General features: G+C 47.1%; 1 protein-coding gene across 4 annotated transcripts; it reads left to right on the forward strand.

The window, feature by feature from the left end:
- NGDN (neuroguidin) lies at positions 1-13775 on the forward strand. Of its 4 annotated transcripts, none has more exons than XM_059837530.1 (10): positions 1-180; positions 259-330; positions 2362-2502; positions 3681-3765; positions 3851-3903; positions 4521-4623; positions 6310-6463; positions 12168-12303; positions 13298-13364; positions 13724-13775. In XM_059837530.1, the coding sequence occupies exons 1-10, from the start codon at positions 133-135 to the stop codon at positions 13741-13743; spliced, it is 879 nt and encodes a 292-aa protein (XP_059693513.1). In that variant the 5' UTR covers positions 1-132; the 3' UTR covers positions 13744-13775. The 4 variants fall into 4 exon arrangements, with proteins under 4 accessions (XP_059693513.1, XP_059693514.1, XP_059693515.1 ...); XM_059837531.1 differs by having other exon boundaries at positions 3-180; positions 2380-2502; positions 4518-4623; XM_059837529.1 differs by having other exon boundaries at positions 10-180; positions 4518-4623.
- The last annotated feature ends 4961 nt before the right edge of the window (positions 13776-18736 follow it).

Here is an 18736-nt window from a genome sequence, read left to right on the forward strand (position 1 = left end):
CTGTCAATCACCCCTTCCCGCCCTCACGGCAGTGGGCGGGATCTTTTGGCGCTTCTCTCCCTCTGATTGGTCGCCGCCCCGCATGCCGCGTTCTGATTGGCTGCTCCCCCTCCCCTCACGCTCATTTCCAACATGGCGGCGGCCGAGGCCGTCGCGTTGCTGGAGGCGCTGCGGGCGCAGGTGAGACCCAAAAAAACACCCCAAAAACCCCAAAAAAGCCTCGAATTCCCCCAAAATGACGATTTTGGGCCTCTCCAGGCGGCGGAGGTGGCGGCGCACGGGCGGGAGATGCTGCGGAGGGTCAGGGGAGGGCAGCTGGACACCAAGGAGGTACCGGGGCCGTTTTGGGGCGATCCTGAGGGGATTTGGGGATTTTGAGGGGATTTTGAGGGGATTTTGGGGATTTTGAGGGGATTTTGAGGGGTCTCTGAGGGGATTTTGGCGTCTTTGAGGTGTTTTGGGGGATTTCTGAAGATATTGAGTGTCCCGGAGGGGATTTTGGGATCTTTGCTTTTTGGGCGTAGTCGTGGAGGGGTTTTAGGGGATCCCTGAGGGGATTTTGGGGTCCCTGAGGGGTTTTAGGGGATCCCAGAGGGAATTTTTGAGGGTTCTGAGGAGATTTGGGAATCCTGAAGAGATTTTAGGAATCCTGAGGGGATTTTGGGAATCCTGAGGGGATTTTGGGGTCCCTGAGGAGATTTGGGAATCCTCAGGAGATTTTGGGAATCCTGAGGGGATTTTGGGGTCCCTGAGGGGATTTTGGGGTCCCTGAGGAGATTTTGGGAATCCTGAGGGGATTTTGGGGTCCCTGAGGGGATTTTGGGATCCCTGAGGGGATTTTGAGCATTCCTGAAGGAAATTTTGGGGGTTCTGAGGAGATTTTGGGGTCCCTGAGGGGATTTTGGGGTCCTTGAGGGGTTTTAGGGGGTCCCTGAGGGGATTTTTGAGGGTTCTGAGGAGATTTGGGAATCCTGAAGAGATTTTAGGAATCCTGAGGGGATTTTGGGAATCCTGAGGGGATTTTGGGGTCCCTGAGGGGATTTTGGGGTCCCTGAGGGGATTTTGGGGTCCCTGAGGGGATTTTGGGAATCCTGAGGGGATTTTGGGGTCCCTGAGGGGATTTTGGGAATCCTGAGGGGATTTTAGGAATCCTGACGGGATTTTGGGGTCCCTGAGGGGTTTTAGGGGATCCCTGAGGGAATTTTTGAGGGTTCTGAGGAGATTTGGGAATCCTGAAGAGATTTTAGGAATCCTGAGGGGATTTTGGGAATCCTGAGGGGATTTTGGGGTCCCTGAGGGGATTTTGGGGTCCTTGAGGGGATTTTGGGAATCCTGAGGAGATTTTGGGGTCCCTGAGGGGATTTTGGGGTCCCTGAGGGGATTTTGGGAATCCTGAGAGGATTTAGGGAATCCTGAGGGGATTTTGGGGTCCCTGAGGGGATTTTGGGGTCCCTGAGGGGTTCTTTAGGTCACTGAGTTTTTTTGGGAGGAATCATTGAAGTTTTTTGGGTGGATTTTAAGGAATTTTGGGGCGATTTTGTTTAAAATTTTGGGGTTTTGTTGGGGGGGGGGGAATCCTCCAACCTCCCTCCGGAGTCCTCCCATCCGCTAGGGGGCGCCTTGTTCTAAAACTAAAATTTGGGTTAAATTTGAGCAAATTTTGGGGTGAATTTGGGGGGTTTTGGGGTTCCTCCAACCCGCTAGGGGGTGCCTCAGCCGAGGCCTAATTGGGGTTAAATTTGGGTTAAATTTTGGGGTGAATTTGGGGGGTTTTGGGGTTCCTCCAATCCACTAGGGGGCGCCTCAGCTGAAGCCTAATTGGGGTTAAATTTGGGGTGAATTTTGGGGTGAATTTGGGGGGTTTTGGGGTTCCTCCAATCCGCTAGGGGGCGCTTCAGCTGAGCCCTAATTGGGGTTAAATTTGGGGTGAATTTTGGGGTGAATTTGGGGGGTTTTGGGGTTCCTCCAACCCGCTAGGGGGCGCCTTAGCTGAAGATTAATTTGGGTTAAATTTGGGGTGAATTTTGGGGTTTTTGGGGTCCTCCAGCCAGTCCTCCCATCCACTAGGGGGCGCCTCTGCTGAGGCCTAATTGGGGTTAAATTGGGGTTAAATTTGGGTTTAATTTTGGGGTTTTTGGGGTTCCTCCAGCCAGTCCTCCCATCCACTAGGGGGCGCCTCTGCTGAGGCCTAATTGGGGTTAAATTTGGGTAAATTTTGGGCTGAATTTTTGGGTTTTTGGGGTCCTCCAGCCACTCCTCCCATCCACTAGGGGGCGCCTCAGCCGAGTCATATTCTGGGTGAAATTTTGGGGTGAATTTGGGGGTTTTTGGGGTCCTGCAGCCTCTCCCCCCGCCCTGCAGGGGGTGTCTCTGCTGCAGGTGCGCTCGCAGGCGCTCCTGAGTTACCTGCAGGACCTGGCCCTGCTCGTCTGCTCCAAAACCCGGGGGGTCTCCCTGGGGGCCTCGGGGGGCGCCCTGGAGCGGCTGCTGGAGACCCGAGTGGTGAGGAGGGGGATGCTGGGGGGTTTGGGGCAAATCTGGGGGGAAGTTTGGGGGAAATTTGGGGGTTCCAGGGGGATTTTGAGGGGAATTTTGGGGGTTTCCAGGGGAATTTTGGGGGTTTGGGGCAAATCTGGGGTGTCCCAGGGGGAATTTTGGGGGTTTTTTTGGGGTTTCAGGGAGATTTTGAGGGAAATTTTGGGGTTTTTTGGGGTTCCAGGGGTATTTTGGGGGAAATTTTGGGGTTTTTTGGGGTTCCAGGGGGAATTTGGGGGTCCCGGGGGAGTTTTTGGGGGATTTTGGGGAAATTTGGGGATTTTTGGGGTTCCAGGGACAGTGTGGGGGAAATTTTGGGGTTTTTGGGGTTCCAGGGGGATTTTGAGGGGAATTTCGGGGATTTTGGGAAAATTTGGGGATTTTGGGGAGAATTTAGAGGGATTTTGGGAAAATTTGGGTGTTCCAGGGGAAATTTTGGGGGATTTTGGGAAAATTTGGGGGTTCCAGGGGGATTTTGAGGGATTTTGGGAAAATTTGGGTGTTCCAGGGGAAATTTTGGGAGATTTTGGGAAAATTTTGGGGTTCCAGGGGGATTTTGAGGAGAATTTCGAGGATTTTGGGAAAATTTGGGGGTTCCCAGGGGGATTTTGGGGAGAATTTCGGGGATTTTGGGAAAATTTTGGGGTTTCCAGGGGGATTTTGGCTGAATTTTGGGGGATTTGGGTAAATTTGGGGGTCCCAGGGGGAGTTTTGGGGGATTTATGGGAAAATTTCGGGATTCCAGGGAGAATTTAGAGGGATTTTGGGAAAATTTGGGGGTTCCACGGCGATTTTGAGGGAAATTTTGGGGGATTTGGGAAAATTTTGGGGGTCCCAGGGGAATTTTGAGGGGAATTTTGGAAGATTTTGGGAAAATTTGGGGGTTCCCAGGGGGATTTTGAGGGGAATTTTGGGGGATTTTGGGAAAATTTTGGGGTTCCAGGGGGATTTTGAGGGGAATTTTGGGGATTTTGGGAAAATTTGGGGGTTTTGGGGAAGATTTTTTGAGGTTGTGTGGGAAATTTTGGAGATTTTGGGGAGAGTTGGGGGATTCCAGGTGGATTTTGGGTGAATTTTGGGATTTTTTGGGGCATTTCAGTCGCTGGCCCCGCCCCTGACTGAAGCCCCGCCCCTTTTTTTAACAGGTGCTGGAGAAGCTCCGCCCCCTGGAGCAGCGCCTCAAGTACCACCTGGAGAAGCTGCTGAGGGCGGCGGCCTCGGGAGGGCGTGGTCAGTGCAGGCCCCGCCCCCTCTGAGCCACACCCCTTTGGTATTTCCTCCAATGGTTTGATTGACAGCTGTCAATCATCCGCAGGTGCCGAGGATCCGCTCAGCTTCCGCCCCGCCCCTTCCAATATGGCGGCGCAGGTGAGGGCGGGGCTTAAGGCGGTAAAAGGGGCGTGGCCTAAATTGAAATGGGTGGAGAAAGAGAAAATGGGTGTGGCCAAAGTGGGCGGGGTTTAAATGGTGAAATGGGTGTGGTTTAAAGGCCAAGGGGGCGTGGCTTATAGGTTATGTGGGTGGGGCTTCAGGGGTCGAATGGGCGGGGTTAAAGGGCAGAAGGGGTAAAATGGGTGGGGCTTCCAGGGTAAAGTGGGCGTGGCTTGGTGGTAAAGTAGCTTAAAGGTAAAGTAGGCGGGGTTTCAAGTGGGTGTGGCTTAAGTGCGGAGTGGGTGGGGCTTGTGGGTCAGTGGGTGGGGCTTATGGGGAAAGGGGTGGGGTTTACTGGGAAAAATGGCCGTGGCTTAAGTTTAAAGTGGGTGTGGCTTGATAAGTGAGTGGGTGGGGCTTGTGGGGGTCAGTGGGTGTGGCCTAAGGGAGGAAGGGGTGGGGTTTAAAGTGTTAAAGGGGCGTGGCTTCATGAATAAATAGATGGTCAGTTATGCAAAATGGGTGTGGCTTAAGGGCAAAATGGGCGGGGTTTGAGACTAAACGGGCGTGGTTTTCGCGGTGGGCGTGGCCTGAGCGGGCGTGTCCTTCAGGAGGAAGAGGAGGAGGAGGCTGAAGGCCAAGGGGGCGGAGCCAAAGCCCCGGGACTGGGGGGAGGGCGGCGCTACGTCCCGCCCCGCCTGGTGCCCGTGGCCTGCGGTGAGTGCCCCAAAATCCTCTTTTTTCACCCCAATTTCACCCCCAATTCCACCATTTTCACCCAAATTTCCCTGGTTTAGTCCCATCTTCTCCTTTTTAAACCCATTTTCCCCCCAAATTTGCCCCAATTTTCCCCAATTTCCCCCAATTTCCCCCAATTTCCCCCATTTTCCCCCATTTTCTCCCATTTTTCCCCATTTTTCCCCATTTCCACCCAAATTTGCCCACCATTCCCTGCTTTTATCTCACTCTAACCCCATTTTAATCCCATTTTCCCGAATTCCTGTCAATTTTCCTCCCATTTTCCCCATTTTCCCCCAATTTCCCCCCATTTTCCCCCCATTTTTCCTCATTTTCCCCATTTTCCCCCCATTTCCCCCCATTTCTTCCCCATTTTCCCCCCAATTTTTCCCCATTTCCCCCCAAATTTTCCCCCAGTTTTTCCCCATTTTCCCCCAAATTTTCCCTTTTTTCCCCCATTTTCCCCCAATTTTCCCCATTTCCCCTCCAAAATCCTCGAATTTTCCCCATTTTCCCCCATTTCCCCCCCATTTCCCCCCATTTTCCCCCAATTTTCCCCCAATTTTCCCCATTTCCCCTCCAAAATCCCCAAACTTTCCCCCATTTTCCCCCCATTTACCCCATTTTTTCCCCATATTTTACTTCCAAAATCCCCAAATTTTCCCCATTTTCCCCCATTTTCCCCCCATTTTCCCCCCATTTTTTCCCCATTTTTTCCTTTATATTTCCCCTCCAAAATCCTCAAATTTTCCTCATTTTCCCCCAAATTTTCCGCCATTTTTTCCCCAAATTTTCCCCATTTTTCCCCATTTTCCCCCAAATTTTCCCAATTTTTCCCCCAAAATTTCCCCCATTTTTTCCTCAAATTTTCCCCATTTTTTCCCTCTTTTCCCCCATTTTCCCCCCATTTCCCCCCCAATTTTTCCCAATTTTCCCCATTTTTTCCCTAATATTTCCCCTCCAAAATCCTCAAACTTTCCCCATTTTCCCCCAAATATTCCCCATTTTCCCCCATTTTTTCCCCATTTTTTACTACCAAAATCCCCAAATTTTCCCCATTTTTTTACCCATTTTTCCCCCATTTTCCCCCCGTTTTTTCTCCATTTTTTCCTTTATATTTCCCCTCCAAAATCCTCAAATTTTCCCCATTTTCCCCCATTTTTTCTACAAATTTTCCCCATTTTCCCCCCAAATTTCCCCCATTTTGCCCCCATTTCTCCCCATTTTCCCCCAAATTTTCCCCATTTTTCCCCTAATATTTCCCCTCCAAAATCCTCAAATTTTCCCCCAATTTTCCCCCATTTTTCCCCCAAATTTTCCCCCATTTTCCCCCCCATTTTTCCCCCATTTTTCCCCCATTTTCCCCCATTTTTCCCCATTTCCCCCCCATTTTCCCCCATTTTCCCCCATTTTCCCCCCAAATTTTCCCCATTTCCCCCCAAATTCCCCCCACCCCCCCATTAACCAAACTCTCTCTGTTCTCCCCCACCCCAGCCCCCGTCCCCTCCCCCCAGAGCCGCTCCCTGCTCCGTGCCCGGCTCCGTGCCCTGACCCCATTTCCCCCCATTTTACCCCAAATTTTCCCTCATTTCCCCCCATTTCCCCCCAATTCCCCCCAAATTTCCCCCCATTAACCAAACTCTCTCTGTTTCTCCCCCATCCCAGCCCCCGTCCCCTCCCCCCAGAGCCGCTCCCTGCTCCGTGCCCGCCTCCGTGCCCTGAGCTCGGCGGCGCTGCGGGAGCTGCAGGAGGAGCTGGGGGAGGGGCCTCGGCTCGAGGGGGAGGGGCTGGCCCCGCCCTCCCGCCAGGAGACCCTCAGGTGAGTCTCACCTTTGCACCACTGCCTCCTTTGCCAACGTTTCACTCTTTCTTCCCCTTTTTTCCCCTTTTTTTCCATTTATTTTCCCTTTTTTTTCCTTTTTTCCCCCATTTTTCCCCATTTTCCCCCATTTTTTCCCATTTTCCCCCCATTTTTCACAATTTTTTCCCATTATTTTCTCATTTTCCCACCCATTTTTTCCTCATTTTCCCCATTTTTCCCCATTTTTTCACCCATTTTCCCCCTATTTTCCCCATTTTTCCACAATCTTTCCCCATTTTTCCCCTTTTTTCCCCATTTTTCCCCCTTTTTTCCCCATTATTGCCCATTTTCCCCCCATTATTTCCCAAATTTTTCCCCTTTTTCCCATTGTTCCCCATTTTCCCCATTTTTCCCCATTTTTCCCTTATTTTTCCCCATTTTCCCCATTTTTTCCCATTTTTTCCAATTTTTCCCCATTTATTTTCCCATTTTCCCCATTTTTTCCCCTTTTTTCCCCATTTTTTCACCCATTTTCCCCCCATTTTTTCCCCTTTTCCCCCCATTTTTCCCCATTTTTTCCATTTTTTCCCCAATTTTTCCCATTTTCCCCTTTTTTCCCCCATTTTTTCCCATTTTTTTCCCATTTTTCCCCAATTTTTCCCAATTTTTCCCATTTTCCCCTTTTTTCCCCTTTCCCCCATTTTCCCCAATTTTTCCCCATTTTTTCCCAACTTTTCCCATTTTCCCCAATTTTTTCCCTTTTTTTCCCAATTTTTCACCATTTTCCCCCATTTTTTTCATTTTTTTCCCATTTTCCCCCATTTTCCCCCATTTTTCCCCAATTTCCCCCCATTTTTCCCCAATTTTCCCCCATTTTTCCCCATTTTTTCCCATTTTCCCCCCAATTTTCCCCATGTTTTATCATTTTTTCTCCAATTTTTCTGATCCTTTCCCATTTTTTCCTTTTTTCCCCATTTTCCCCATTTTTTCGCTTTTTCTCCTTTTTTTCCCCCTTTTTTCCCCCAATTTTAACCCATTTTTCCCCATTTTCCCCATTTTTCCCTCATTTTCCTCTTTTTCCCTTTTTTTTTCAATTTTCCCCATTTTTCCCCATTTTTTCCAACCTTTTTCCCAATAATTTCTCAAATATTTTAAATTCTTATTTTCTAATTTTTCTGCTCTTTTCCAACTTTTCCAATAATTTTTTTTTACATAAATTTCCCCATTTTTGATCATTTTCAACCATTCTTTTCCAATCTCTTTAATTTTTATTTCTTAAATTTTATTGGGAATTTTTCCAGATTTTTTTTTTTAATTTATTTTTTTGAATTCTTTGTGAATTTTGGGTGAAATTCCCCCATTTTTATCCCATTTGGTTCGCTCCAGTTCCATTTTGGGTGAAATTCCCCCATTTTCGTCCCATTTTTTCCCATTTTGGGGCAGATTTTGGGTGAAATTCCCCCATTTTTGTCCCATTCTGTCCCATTTGGGTCTCTCCAGTCCCATTTTGGGTGAAATTCCCCCATTTTTGGTCCATTTTTTCCCATTTTGGGTGCAATTCCCCCATTTTTATCCCATTTGGTTCGCTCCAGTCCCATTTTGGGATAAAATTCCCCCATTTTCGTCCCATTTTATCCCATTTTGGAGCAGATTTTGGGTGAAATTCCCCCATTTTTGTCCCATTCTGTCCCTTTTTGGTCTCTCCAGTCCCATTTTGGGTGAAATTCCCCCGTTTTTGGTCCATTTTGGGGCAGATTTTGGGTGAAATTCCCCCATTTTTGTCCCATTTGGTTCACTCCAGTTCCATTTTGGGATAAAATTCCCCCATTTTCGTCCCATTTTATCCCATTTTGGAGCAGATTTTGGGTGAAATTCTCCCATTTTTGTCCCATTCTGTCCCATTTGGGTCTCTCCAGTCCCATTTTGGGTGAAATTCCCCCATTTTTGGTCCATTTTGGAGCGGATTTTGGGTGAAATTCCCCCATTTTTATCCCATTTGGTTCGCTCCAGTCCCATTTTGGGATAAAATTCCCCCATTTTCGTCCCATTTTATCCCATTTTGGGGCGGATTTTGGGTGAAATTCTCCCATTTTTGTCCCATTCTGTCCCATTTGAGTCTCTCCAGTCCCATTTTGGGTGAAATTCCCCCATTTTTGGTCCATTTTTTCCCCATTTTGAGTGAAATTCCCCCATTTTTGTCCCATTTGGTTCGCTCCACTTCCATTTTGGGTGAAATTCCCCCATTTTCGTCCCATTTTCTCCCATTTTGGGGCAGATTTTGGGTGAAATTCCCCCATTTTTGTCCCATTCTGTCCCATTTGGGTCTCTCCAGTCCCATTTTGGGTGAAATTCCCCCATTTTTGGTCCATTTTCTCCCATTTTGGGTGAAATTCCCCCATTTTTATCCCATTTGGTTCGCTCCAGTTCCATTTTGGGATAAAATTCCCCCATTTTCGTCCCATTTTATCCCATTTTGGAGCAGATTTTGGGTGAAATTCTCCCATTTTTGTCCCATTCTGTCCCATTTGGGTCGCTCCAGTCCCATTTTGGGTGAAATTCCCCCGTTTTTGGTCCATTTTGGGGCAGATTTTGGGTGAAATTCCCCCATTTTTGTCCCATTTGGTTCGCTCCACTTCCATTTTGGGTGAAATTCCCCCATTTTTGGTCCATTTTGGAGCAGATTTTGGGTGAAATTCCCCCATTTTTGTCCCATTCTGTCCCATTTGGGTCTCTCCAGTCCCATTTTGGGTGAAATTCCCACATTTTTGGTCCATTTTTTCCCATTTTGGGTGAAATTCCCCCATTTTTATCCCACTTGGTTCGCTCCACTTCCATTTTGGGTGAAATTCCCCCATTTTTAGTCCATTTTGGAGCGGATTTTGGGTGAAATTCTCCCATTTTTGTCCCATTCTGTCCCATTTGGGTCTCTCCAGTCCCATTTTGGGTGAAATTCCCCCATTTTTGGTCCATTTTAGCCCATTTTGGGTGAAATTCCCCCATTTTTATCCCATTTGGTTCGCTCCGGTTCCCTTTTGGGATAAAATTCCCCCATTTTCGTCCCATTTTATCCCATTTTGGAGCAGATTTTGGGTGAAATTCCCCCATTTTTGTCCCATTCTGTCCCATTTGGGTCTCTCCAGTCCCATTTTGGGTGAAATTCCCCCATTTTTGGTCCATTTTATCCCATTTTGGGTGAAATTCCCCCATTTTTATCCCATTTGGTTCGCTCCAGTTCCATTTTGGGATAAAATTCCCCCATTTTCGTCCCATTTTTTCCCATTTTGGAGCAGATTTTGGGTGAAATTCTCCCATTTTTGTCCCATTCTGTCCCATTTGGGTCGCTCCAGTCCCATTTTGGGTGAAATTCCCCCGTTTTTGGTCCATTTTGGGGCAGATTTTGGGTGAAATTCCCCCATTTTTGTCCCATTTGGTTCGCTCCACTTCCATTTTGGGTGAAATTCCCCCATTTTTGGTCCATTTTGGAGCAGATTTTGGGTGAAATTCCCCCATTTTTGTCCCATTCTGTCCCATTTGGGTCTCTCCAGTCCCATTTTGGGTGAAATTCCCACATTTTTGGTCCATTTTTTCCCATTTTGGGTGAAATTCCCCCATTTTTATCCCACTTGGTTCGCTCCACTTCCATTTTGGGTGAAATTCCCCCATTTTTAGTCCATTTTGGAGCGGATTTTGGGTGAAATTCTCCCATTTTTGTCCCATTCTGTCCCATTTGGGTCTCTCCAGTCCCATTTTGGGTGAAATTCCCCCATTTTTGGTCCATTTTAGCCCATTTTGGGTGAAATTCCCCCATTTTTATCCCATTTGGTTCGCTCCGGTTCCCTTTTGGGATAAAATTCCCCCATTTTCGTCCCATTTTATCCCATTTTGGAGCAGATTTTGGGTGAAATTCCCCCATTTTTGTCCCATTCTGTCCCATTTGGGTCTCTCCAGTTCCATTTTGGGTGAAATTCCCCCATTTTTGGTCCATTTTATCCCATTTTGGGTGAAATTCCCCCATTTTTATCCCATTTGGTTCGCTCCAGTTCCATTTTGGGTGAAATTCCCCCATTTTCGTCCCATTTTATCCCATTTTGGAGCAGATTTTGGGTGAAATTCTCCCATTTTTGTCCCATTCTGTCCCATTTGGGTCTCTCCAGTCCCATTTTGGGTGAAATTCCCCCATTTTTGGTCCATTTTGGGGCAGATTTTGGGTGAAATTCCCCCATTTTTGTCCCATTCTGTCCCATTTGGGTCTCTCCAGTCCCATTTTGGGTGAAATTCCCCCGTTTTTGGTCCATTTTCTCCCATTTTGAGTGAAATTCCCCCATTTTTGTCCCATTTGGTTCGCTCCACTTCCATTTTGGGATAAAATTCCCTCGTTTTCGTCCCATTTTTTCCCATTTTGGAGCAGATTTTGGGTGAAATTCTCCCATTTTTGTCCCATTCTGTCCCATTTGGGTCTCTCCAGTTCCATTTTGGGTGAAATTCCCCCATTTTTGGTCCATTTTATCCCATTTTGGGTGAAATTCCCCCATTTTTATCCCATTTGGTTCGCTCCAGTCCCATTTTGGGATAAAATTCCCCCATTTTCGTCCCATTTTTTCCCATTTTGGAGCAGATTTTGGGTGAAATTCTCCCATTTTTGTCCCATTCTGTCCCATTTGGGTCTCTCCAGTCCCATTTTGGGTGAAATTCCCCCATTTTTGGTCCATTTTGGGGCAGATTTTGGGTGAAATTCCCCCATTTTTGTACCATTTGGGTCACTCCATTTCCATTTTTGGGTGAAATTCCCCCATTTTTGGTCCATTTTGGAGCGGATTTTGGGTGAAATTCCCCCATTTTTGTCCCATTCTGTCCCATTTGGGTCTCTCCAGTCCCATTTTGGGTGAAATTCCCCCATTTTTGGTCCATTTTATCCCATTTTGGTTGAAATTCCCCCATTTTTGTCCCATTTGGTTCGCTCCACTTCCATTTTGGGATAAAATTCCCCCATTTTCGTCCCATTTTTTCCCATTTTGGAGCAGATTTTGGGTGAAATTCCCCCATTTTTGTCCCATTCTGTCCCTTTTTGGTCTCTCCAGTCCCTTTTTGGGTGAAATTTCACCTTTTTTGGTCCATTTTGGGTGAAATTCCCCCATTTTTATCCCATTTGGTTCGCTCCAGTTCCATTTTGGGTGAATTTCCCCCATTTTCGTCCCATTTTTTCCCATTTTGGAGCGGATTTTGGGTGAAATTCCCCCATTTTTGTCCCATTCTGTCCCATTTGGGTCCCTCCAGTCCCATTTTGGGTGAAATTCCCCCTTTTTTGGTCCATTTTGGGTGAAATTCCCCCATTTTTATCCCATTTGGTTCGCTCCAGTTCCATTTTGGGATAAAATTCCCCCATTTTCGTCCCATTTTCTCCCATTTTGGAGCAGATTTTGGGTGAAATTCCCCCATTTTTGTCCCATTCTGTCCCATTTGGGTCTCTCCAGTCCCATTTTGGGTGAAATTCCCCCATTTTTGGTCCATTTTGGGGCAGATTTTGGGTGAAATTCCCCCATTTTTGTACCATTTGGGTCACTCCATTTCCATTTTTGGGTGAAATTCCCCCATTTTTGGTCCATTTTGGAGCGGATTTTGGGTGAAATTCCCCCATTTTTGTCCCATTCTGTCCCATTTGGGTCTCTCCAGTCCCATTTTGGGTGAAATTCCCCCGTTTTTGGTCCATTTTTTCCCCTTTCAGGCGCCGCTGGGAGGAGTCGATGCTGCAGCGCCTTGGCGCCCCCTGGCGGCCGCGGCGCCCCCGGGGGGCGGGGCCTGACCTCAATGACGTCACCAACTTCGGGGCTTTCCCCGCCCTCCTGGGAGCAGCCAATCAGGTGCCGGAGTGGGCGGGGCTTGTGGGGGAAAATGGCGGGAAAAGGGAAAAATTGGGCAAAAATTGGGAATTTTGGGGTCAAATTTGGGGATTTTGGGGTCAAATTTTGGGGATTTTTGGGCTGAATTTGGGGAATTTTGGGGTCAATTTCTGAGAATTTTTGGGGTCAATTATTGGGGATTTTTGGGCTGAATTTGGGGGATTTTTGGGATGAATTTGGGGGATTTTGGGCCTGAGTTTTTGAGGAATTTTTGACTAAATTTGGGCAATTTTTGGGGATTTTTGGGTTGAATTTTTTGGGATTTTTGGGCTGAATATTCGGGATTTTTTGGGGTCAATTTTTGGGCTGAATTTGAGGGATTTCGGGGTCAATTTTGAAGGAATTTTGGGGTCAAATTATGGGGATTTTTGGGCTGGATTTTTGGGGTGAATTTTTGGGGATTTTTGGGCTGAGTTTTTGAGGAATTTTTTACTAAATTTGGGCAATTTTTGGGCTGAATTTTTGGGGATTTTTGGGCTGAATTTGGGGAATTTTTGGGGTCAATTTTTGGGGAATTTTTGGGGTCAATTTTTGGGGATTTTTGGGCTGAATTTGGGGGATTTTTGGGCTGAGTTTTTGAGGAATTTTTGACTAAATTTGGGCAATTTTTGGGCTGAATTTGGGGGATTTTGGGGTCAAATTTTTGGGGATTTTTGGGCTGAATTTGGGGGATTTTTGGGCTGAATTTTTTGGGATTTTTGGGCTGAATTTGGGGAATTTTTGGGGTCAATTTTTGGGGATTTGTGGGCTGAATTTTTGAGGAATTTTTGACTAAATTTGGGCAATTTTTGGGCTGAATTTTTGGGGAATTTTGGGCTGAATTTGGGGAATTTTGGGGTCAATTTTTGGGCTGAATTTGGGGGATTTTGGGGTCGATTTTTGGGCTGAATTTGGGGGATTTTGGGGTGAATTTTTGGGGTATTTTGGGCTGAATTTGGGGGATTTTGGGGCTCAGGATTCGTCGGAGCCGCCGCAGAAGAAGAGGAAGAAACAGAAAACGGGCAAGAAAAAAGGGAGGAAGGGTGAGTCCAGTTCAAACCAGTATAAACCAGTATAAACCAGTCCAAACCTGCCCAAACCAGTCCAAACCAGTCCAAACCAGTCCAAACCAGTCCAAACCAGTCCAAACCAGTTCAAACCAGCCCAAACCAGTCCAAACCAGTCCAAACCAGTAAGAAAAACCCCAAACCAGTTCAAACCAGTAACCCCAAACCCCCTCCCAGTCCCTCCCAGTTCATCCCAGTAAGGTCTGAAGCCCCTCCCAGTACAAACCAGTAACCCCAGCGCCCCTCCCAGTTTAATCCCAGTCCCTCCCAGTATAAACCAGTAACCCCAAACCCCCTCCCAGTACAAACCAGTAACTCCCAGTTCCCCCCCCCAGGTTTCCGCCGCCGCCGCTGATCATCCAATAAAACTCCGCGATTCTCGCCTCATTTGCATCTCATTTGCATTTCTTGATCTCCTCCTTGGGGTGGGAAGGGGGGACTGGGCTTACTGGGAGGGGGGTGGGGCTTACTGGTTTATACTGGGAGGGGAAAAAAACCCCAAAAAATCCCCAAAAAATTCAAATTTTACCCCAAAAATCCCAAGTTTTTCCAGCGATTTTTTTTCCCCGTTTTTCCACCAATTTTTAAAAATTTTTCCCCATTTCCCCCCCCCCAATTTTCCTGATTTTTTTACCCAAATTTTCCCCTTTTTTCCCCAATTTTTCCCCATTTTCCCCCCAATTTTCCTGACTTTTTTACCCAAATTTTCCCCTTTTTTCCCCAATTTTTCCCCAATTTTCCCCCCAATTTTCCTGACTTTTTTACCCAAATTTTCCCCTTTTTCCCCCCAATATTTCCCCAATTTTCCTGACTTTTTTACCCAAATTTTCCCCTTTTTAACCCAATTTTCCCCCAGTTTTTCCCCAATTTTTTCCCCATTTCCCCCATTTTTTCCCCGATTTTCCTGATTTTTTTTTACCCAAATTTTCCCCTTTTCCCCCCATTTTCTCCCCAGTTTTTTCCCCGTTTTTTCCCCAATTTCCCCGCCCAATTTTCCTGATTTTTTTTACCCAAATTTTCCCCTTTTTTCCCCAATTTTCCCCCCAATTTTCCGATTTTTTTACCCAAATTTTCCCCTTTTTAACCCAATTTTTCCCCCAATTTTTTCCCCATTTTTCTCCATTTTCCCCCAATTTTCCTGATTTTTTTACCCAAAATTTCCCATTTCCCCCCAAATTTTTCCCCATTTTCCCCCAATTTTTTCCCCATTTTTTCCCCATTTTTCCTGATTTTTAAGCCGAAATTTCCCCTTTTTTACCCAATTTTTCTGCATTTTCCCCCAATTTTTCCCCCCAATTTTCCTGACTTTTTTACCCAAATTTTCCCCTTTTTTCCCCATTTTTCTCCCAATATTTCCTGATTTTTTAACCGAATTTTCCCCCTTTCAACCCAATTTTTTCCCCAATTGTTTCCCCATTTTCCCCCCATTTTTCCTGATTTTTAAAAGCCAAAATTTCCCCTTTTTTACCCAATTTTTCTGGACTTTTCCCCCATTTTTCCTCATTTTCCTGATTATTTTTACCCAAAATTTTCCGAATTTTTTCTCAAAATTTCCCCATTTTTCCCCAATTTTCACCCAATTTTTCCCCTTTTTTTACCCTTTTCCCCCCCATTTTCCCCAAATTTTCCTGATATTTTTTAACCCAAAATTTCCCCTTTTTAACCCAGAATTTCCCCATTTCTTTCTCTTTTTTCCCCAATTTTTTCCCCCTTTTTTCCCACCTTTATTTTGGTTTTTTTCCCACTTTCTCCGAATTTTTCCCCCAATCTCCTAAAAATTTTTCCCCTCATTTTTCCCCCTTTTTTCCCCCTTTTTCCCCCAATTTTTCCCATTTTATTTTAAATTTTTCCCCCAATTTTTTCCTTTTTCCCCCCAATTTTTCCCATTTTTTTAAATTTTTCCCCCAATTTTTTCCTTTTTTTCCCCAATTTTCCCCATTTTATTTTAAATTTTTTCCCAATTTTTCCCTTTTTTCCCCCAATTTTTTCCTTTTTTCCCCCAAATTTTCCCATTTTCCCCATTTTTCCCCAAATTCCGCCGTTCCCGCCCCAAAATCCCCCAAATTTTTATTTTTTCCCCCAATTTTTCCCAATTTCCCCCGAATTTCCCCCAAATCCCCCCCGGGTTCGGCTCCACTTCCGCCTTTTCCCCTCTCGGCCAATCAGCGCCTTGGCCACGCCCCTCAGCCAATCAGCATCGCCGTTTCCCCTAACCTCCGCCTCAAAACCAATCAGAATCGCTCTTTCTATAAAATCCCGCCCCTCCGCCAATCACAAGCCGCGTTTTACCCAAACCCCGCCCCTCCGCCAATCAGAACCGCCGATTTTTAAAACCCCGCCCCTCAGCCAATCAGAATCGCTCTTCCACCCCACCTGACCGCTCTCCACCAATCCCCGCCCTCCTTTTTCCGTAAACAACCCGGCAGTGGGCGTGGCCTCTCCCCTTCCCTCCTATTGGGTCAAGCCTTTTAAGAGGCGTGGCCAGGAGGCGCGGCCTCGCTCCGATTGGCTCGTGGGCGTGGCCTAACCCGGAAGTGCCGCTCCCGGAAGCGATCCCGGGCATGGGCGGCAGCAGCGGCGGGGGGGGAGGGGCGGCGCGGGGTGGGGGAGGGGCGGGGGGCTGGGGGAGGGGTCGGGGAGGGAGGGGGAGGGGTCAGGGAGGTGGGGGGAGGGGGAGGGGGAGGGTGGGGGAGGGGCTGGAGCTGCAGGAGCTGCGCGAGATCCTGGCCAGGTGAGGGGGGGGGAGGGGCGGAATTTGGGGGGGTGGGGGAGGGGAATTGGGGTGGGGGAGGGGCTCTGGGTGGGGGTGGGGCCAATAGAGGGGTGGGGGAGGGGAATTGAGGGTGGGGGAGGGGTCGGGGGTGGGGGAGGGGCCAATTGAGGGGTGGGGGAGGGGCGAATGTGGGGGGGGGAATTGGGGAATTTTTTTGGGATTTTTTGGGAATTTTCGAGAATTTTTGGAGAAATTTTTGGGAATTTTGGGGAAAATTTGAGGGGATTTTTTGGGGGAATTTTTGGGGATTTTTTTGGATTTTTTTGAGAATTTTTGGAGAATTTTTTGATGAATTTTTGGGAATTTTTTTGGGAAATTTTGGGGAAATTTTGAGAGAATTTTTGTGGAATTTGGGGGGAATTTTTGGGAATTTTTGGTGGAATGTTTGGTGAACTTTTGGGGAATTTTGGGGAATTTTTAGGAATTTTTGGAGAATTTTTAGGAATTTTTTTAGGCATTTTTTGGGGAAATTTTGGAGACTTTGGGGGAAAATTTTGGGTAATATTTTGGGAATTTTTGGAGGGAATTTTCTTGAAATTTTAAGGGATTTTTAGAAGATTTTTGGGATTTCTTTCGAGAATTTTTGAAGGAATTTTGGGGAATTTTTGGGGGAATTTTTGTGGAATTTTGGGGGAATTTTGGGTGAATTTTTGAGAAATTTTTCGGGAATTTTGGGGGAATTTTGGGTGAATTTTTGGGAATTTTTGGGTGAATTTTTTGGGGAATTTTTCGTGAATTTTTGGGAATTTTTTTGGGAATTTTGGGGGAATTTTGGGTGAATTTTTGGGTAATTTTTTGTGAATTTTTGGGAAATTTTTCGTGAATTTTTGGGAAATTTTTCGTGAATTTTTGGGGAATTTTGGGGGAATTTTTGGGAAATTTTTCGTGAATTTTGGGGGAATTTTGGGTGAATTTTTGGGGAATTTGGGGAATTTGGGGTGAATTTTTGGGAAATTTTTCGTCAATTTTTGATGAATTTTTCGTCAATTTTTGTGGAATTTTTCGTCAATTTCTGGGAATTTTTGGGGGAATTTTGGGTGAATTTTTCGGAATTTTTTGGAGGAATTTTTGGGAAATTTTTCGTCAATTTTTGGGGAATTTTTCGTGAATTTTGGGGGAATTTTTGGGAAATTTTTCGTCAATTTTTGGGGAATTTTTCGTGAATTTTGGAGGAATTTTTTTGGGAATTTTGGGTGAATTTTTGGGGAATTTTTCGTCAATTTTTGGGTGAATTTTGGGTGAATTTTTGGGAATTTTTGGGTGAATTTTTTGGGAATTTTTTGAGGAATTTTTGGGGAATTTTTTGGGTCCATTTTGCCCCATTTTCGTTCATTTCCCAGTGACAATTTTTTTTTCCCCCTGTTCTTTCCGGAACTTTCCAGGCCTCGCCGGGGGCGGCTCCGGGAGGAGGCGGAGCCAGAACCGCGGGGGGCGGAGCCAGAGGAGGAGGAAGAGGAGGAGCCACTGGAGGGGGCGGAGTCAGAGGAGGAAGAGGAGGAGGAGGAGGAGGAGGAAGGGGGGGGAGGGGCCCCCGAGGTGACGGAAGGTGGGGGAGGGGCTTCAAGGGAGGGGGAGGGGCCTAAAGGGGAGGAGCATCAAATAAATGGGAGGGGTTAAAGGGGAGGGGCTTAAAAGGGGAGGGGCTTAAAGGGGAGGGGCTTAAAGAGGTGTGGGAGGGGCTTAAAGGGGGAGGGGTTAAAAGAGTGGGGGAGGAGCCAATGAGTGGGCGGAGCTTTACTTAAAAGGGGTGTGGCTTAACCTCAAGCCCCTCCCCCTTTTTTTGCGTTGCCGCAGGTGCCCCTCCCCCAGCCGGCCCCGCCCTCCAGGAGCTGAGGGCGGAGCTTGGAGGGGGAGGGGCGGGGGCGGAGCCTGAGCGGAGCCTGCCCCGGCTGCTGCGGCAGGTGAGGGGAACTGGTTTGTACTGGTTTGAACTGGTTTGAACTGGTTTGTACTGGGAGGGACTGGGAGGGACTGGGAGGGGGTTTGGGGCTGTTACTGGTCCATACTGGTCCATACTGGTCCATACTGGTCCATACCGGTCCGTACTGGTCCATACTGGTCCATACTGGTCCATACTGGTCCATACTGGTCCATACTGGTCCGTACTGGTCCATACTGGTCCGTACTGGTCCATACCAGTCCATACCGGCCCATACTGGTCCATACTGGTCCGTACTGGTCCATACTGGTCCATACTGGTCCATACTGGTCCGTACTGGTCCATACTGGTCCATACTGGTCCATACTGGTCTGTACCGGTCCATACTGGTTTATACTGGTCTATACTGGGATCTGACCCCGCCCCTCCCTCTCCCCAGCGCGAATGGGGGCGGAGCTTCACCCGGCAGGAGAGGACCCAGCTGAGCTCCCAGTAAGGAACTGGTTTGTACTGGGAGGGGGGGCGGGGCTACCGGTTCATACCGGTTTATACTGGTTTGTACTGGTTTGTACTGGTTTTCACCATTTTTTCCCATTTTAAACTGGTTTTTACTGGTTTATTCTGGTTCAAACCCTTGTGGGCGCGGCCTATGTGGGCATGTCCTTCCTCACTCCCCTCCCCATTAAGCCACGCCCC

This window comes from Haemorhous mexicanus, unplaced genomic scaffold (genome assembly GCF_027477595.1).
Source record: "Haemorhous mexicanus isolate bHaeMex1 unplaced genomic scaffold, bHaeMex1.pri scaffold_146_ctg1, whole genome shotgun sequence".
Classification (NCBI taxonomy): Eukaryota; Metazoa; Chordata; class Aves; order Passeriformes; family Fringillidae; genus Haemorhous; species Haemorhous mexicanus.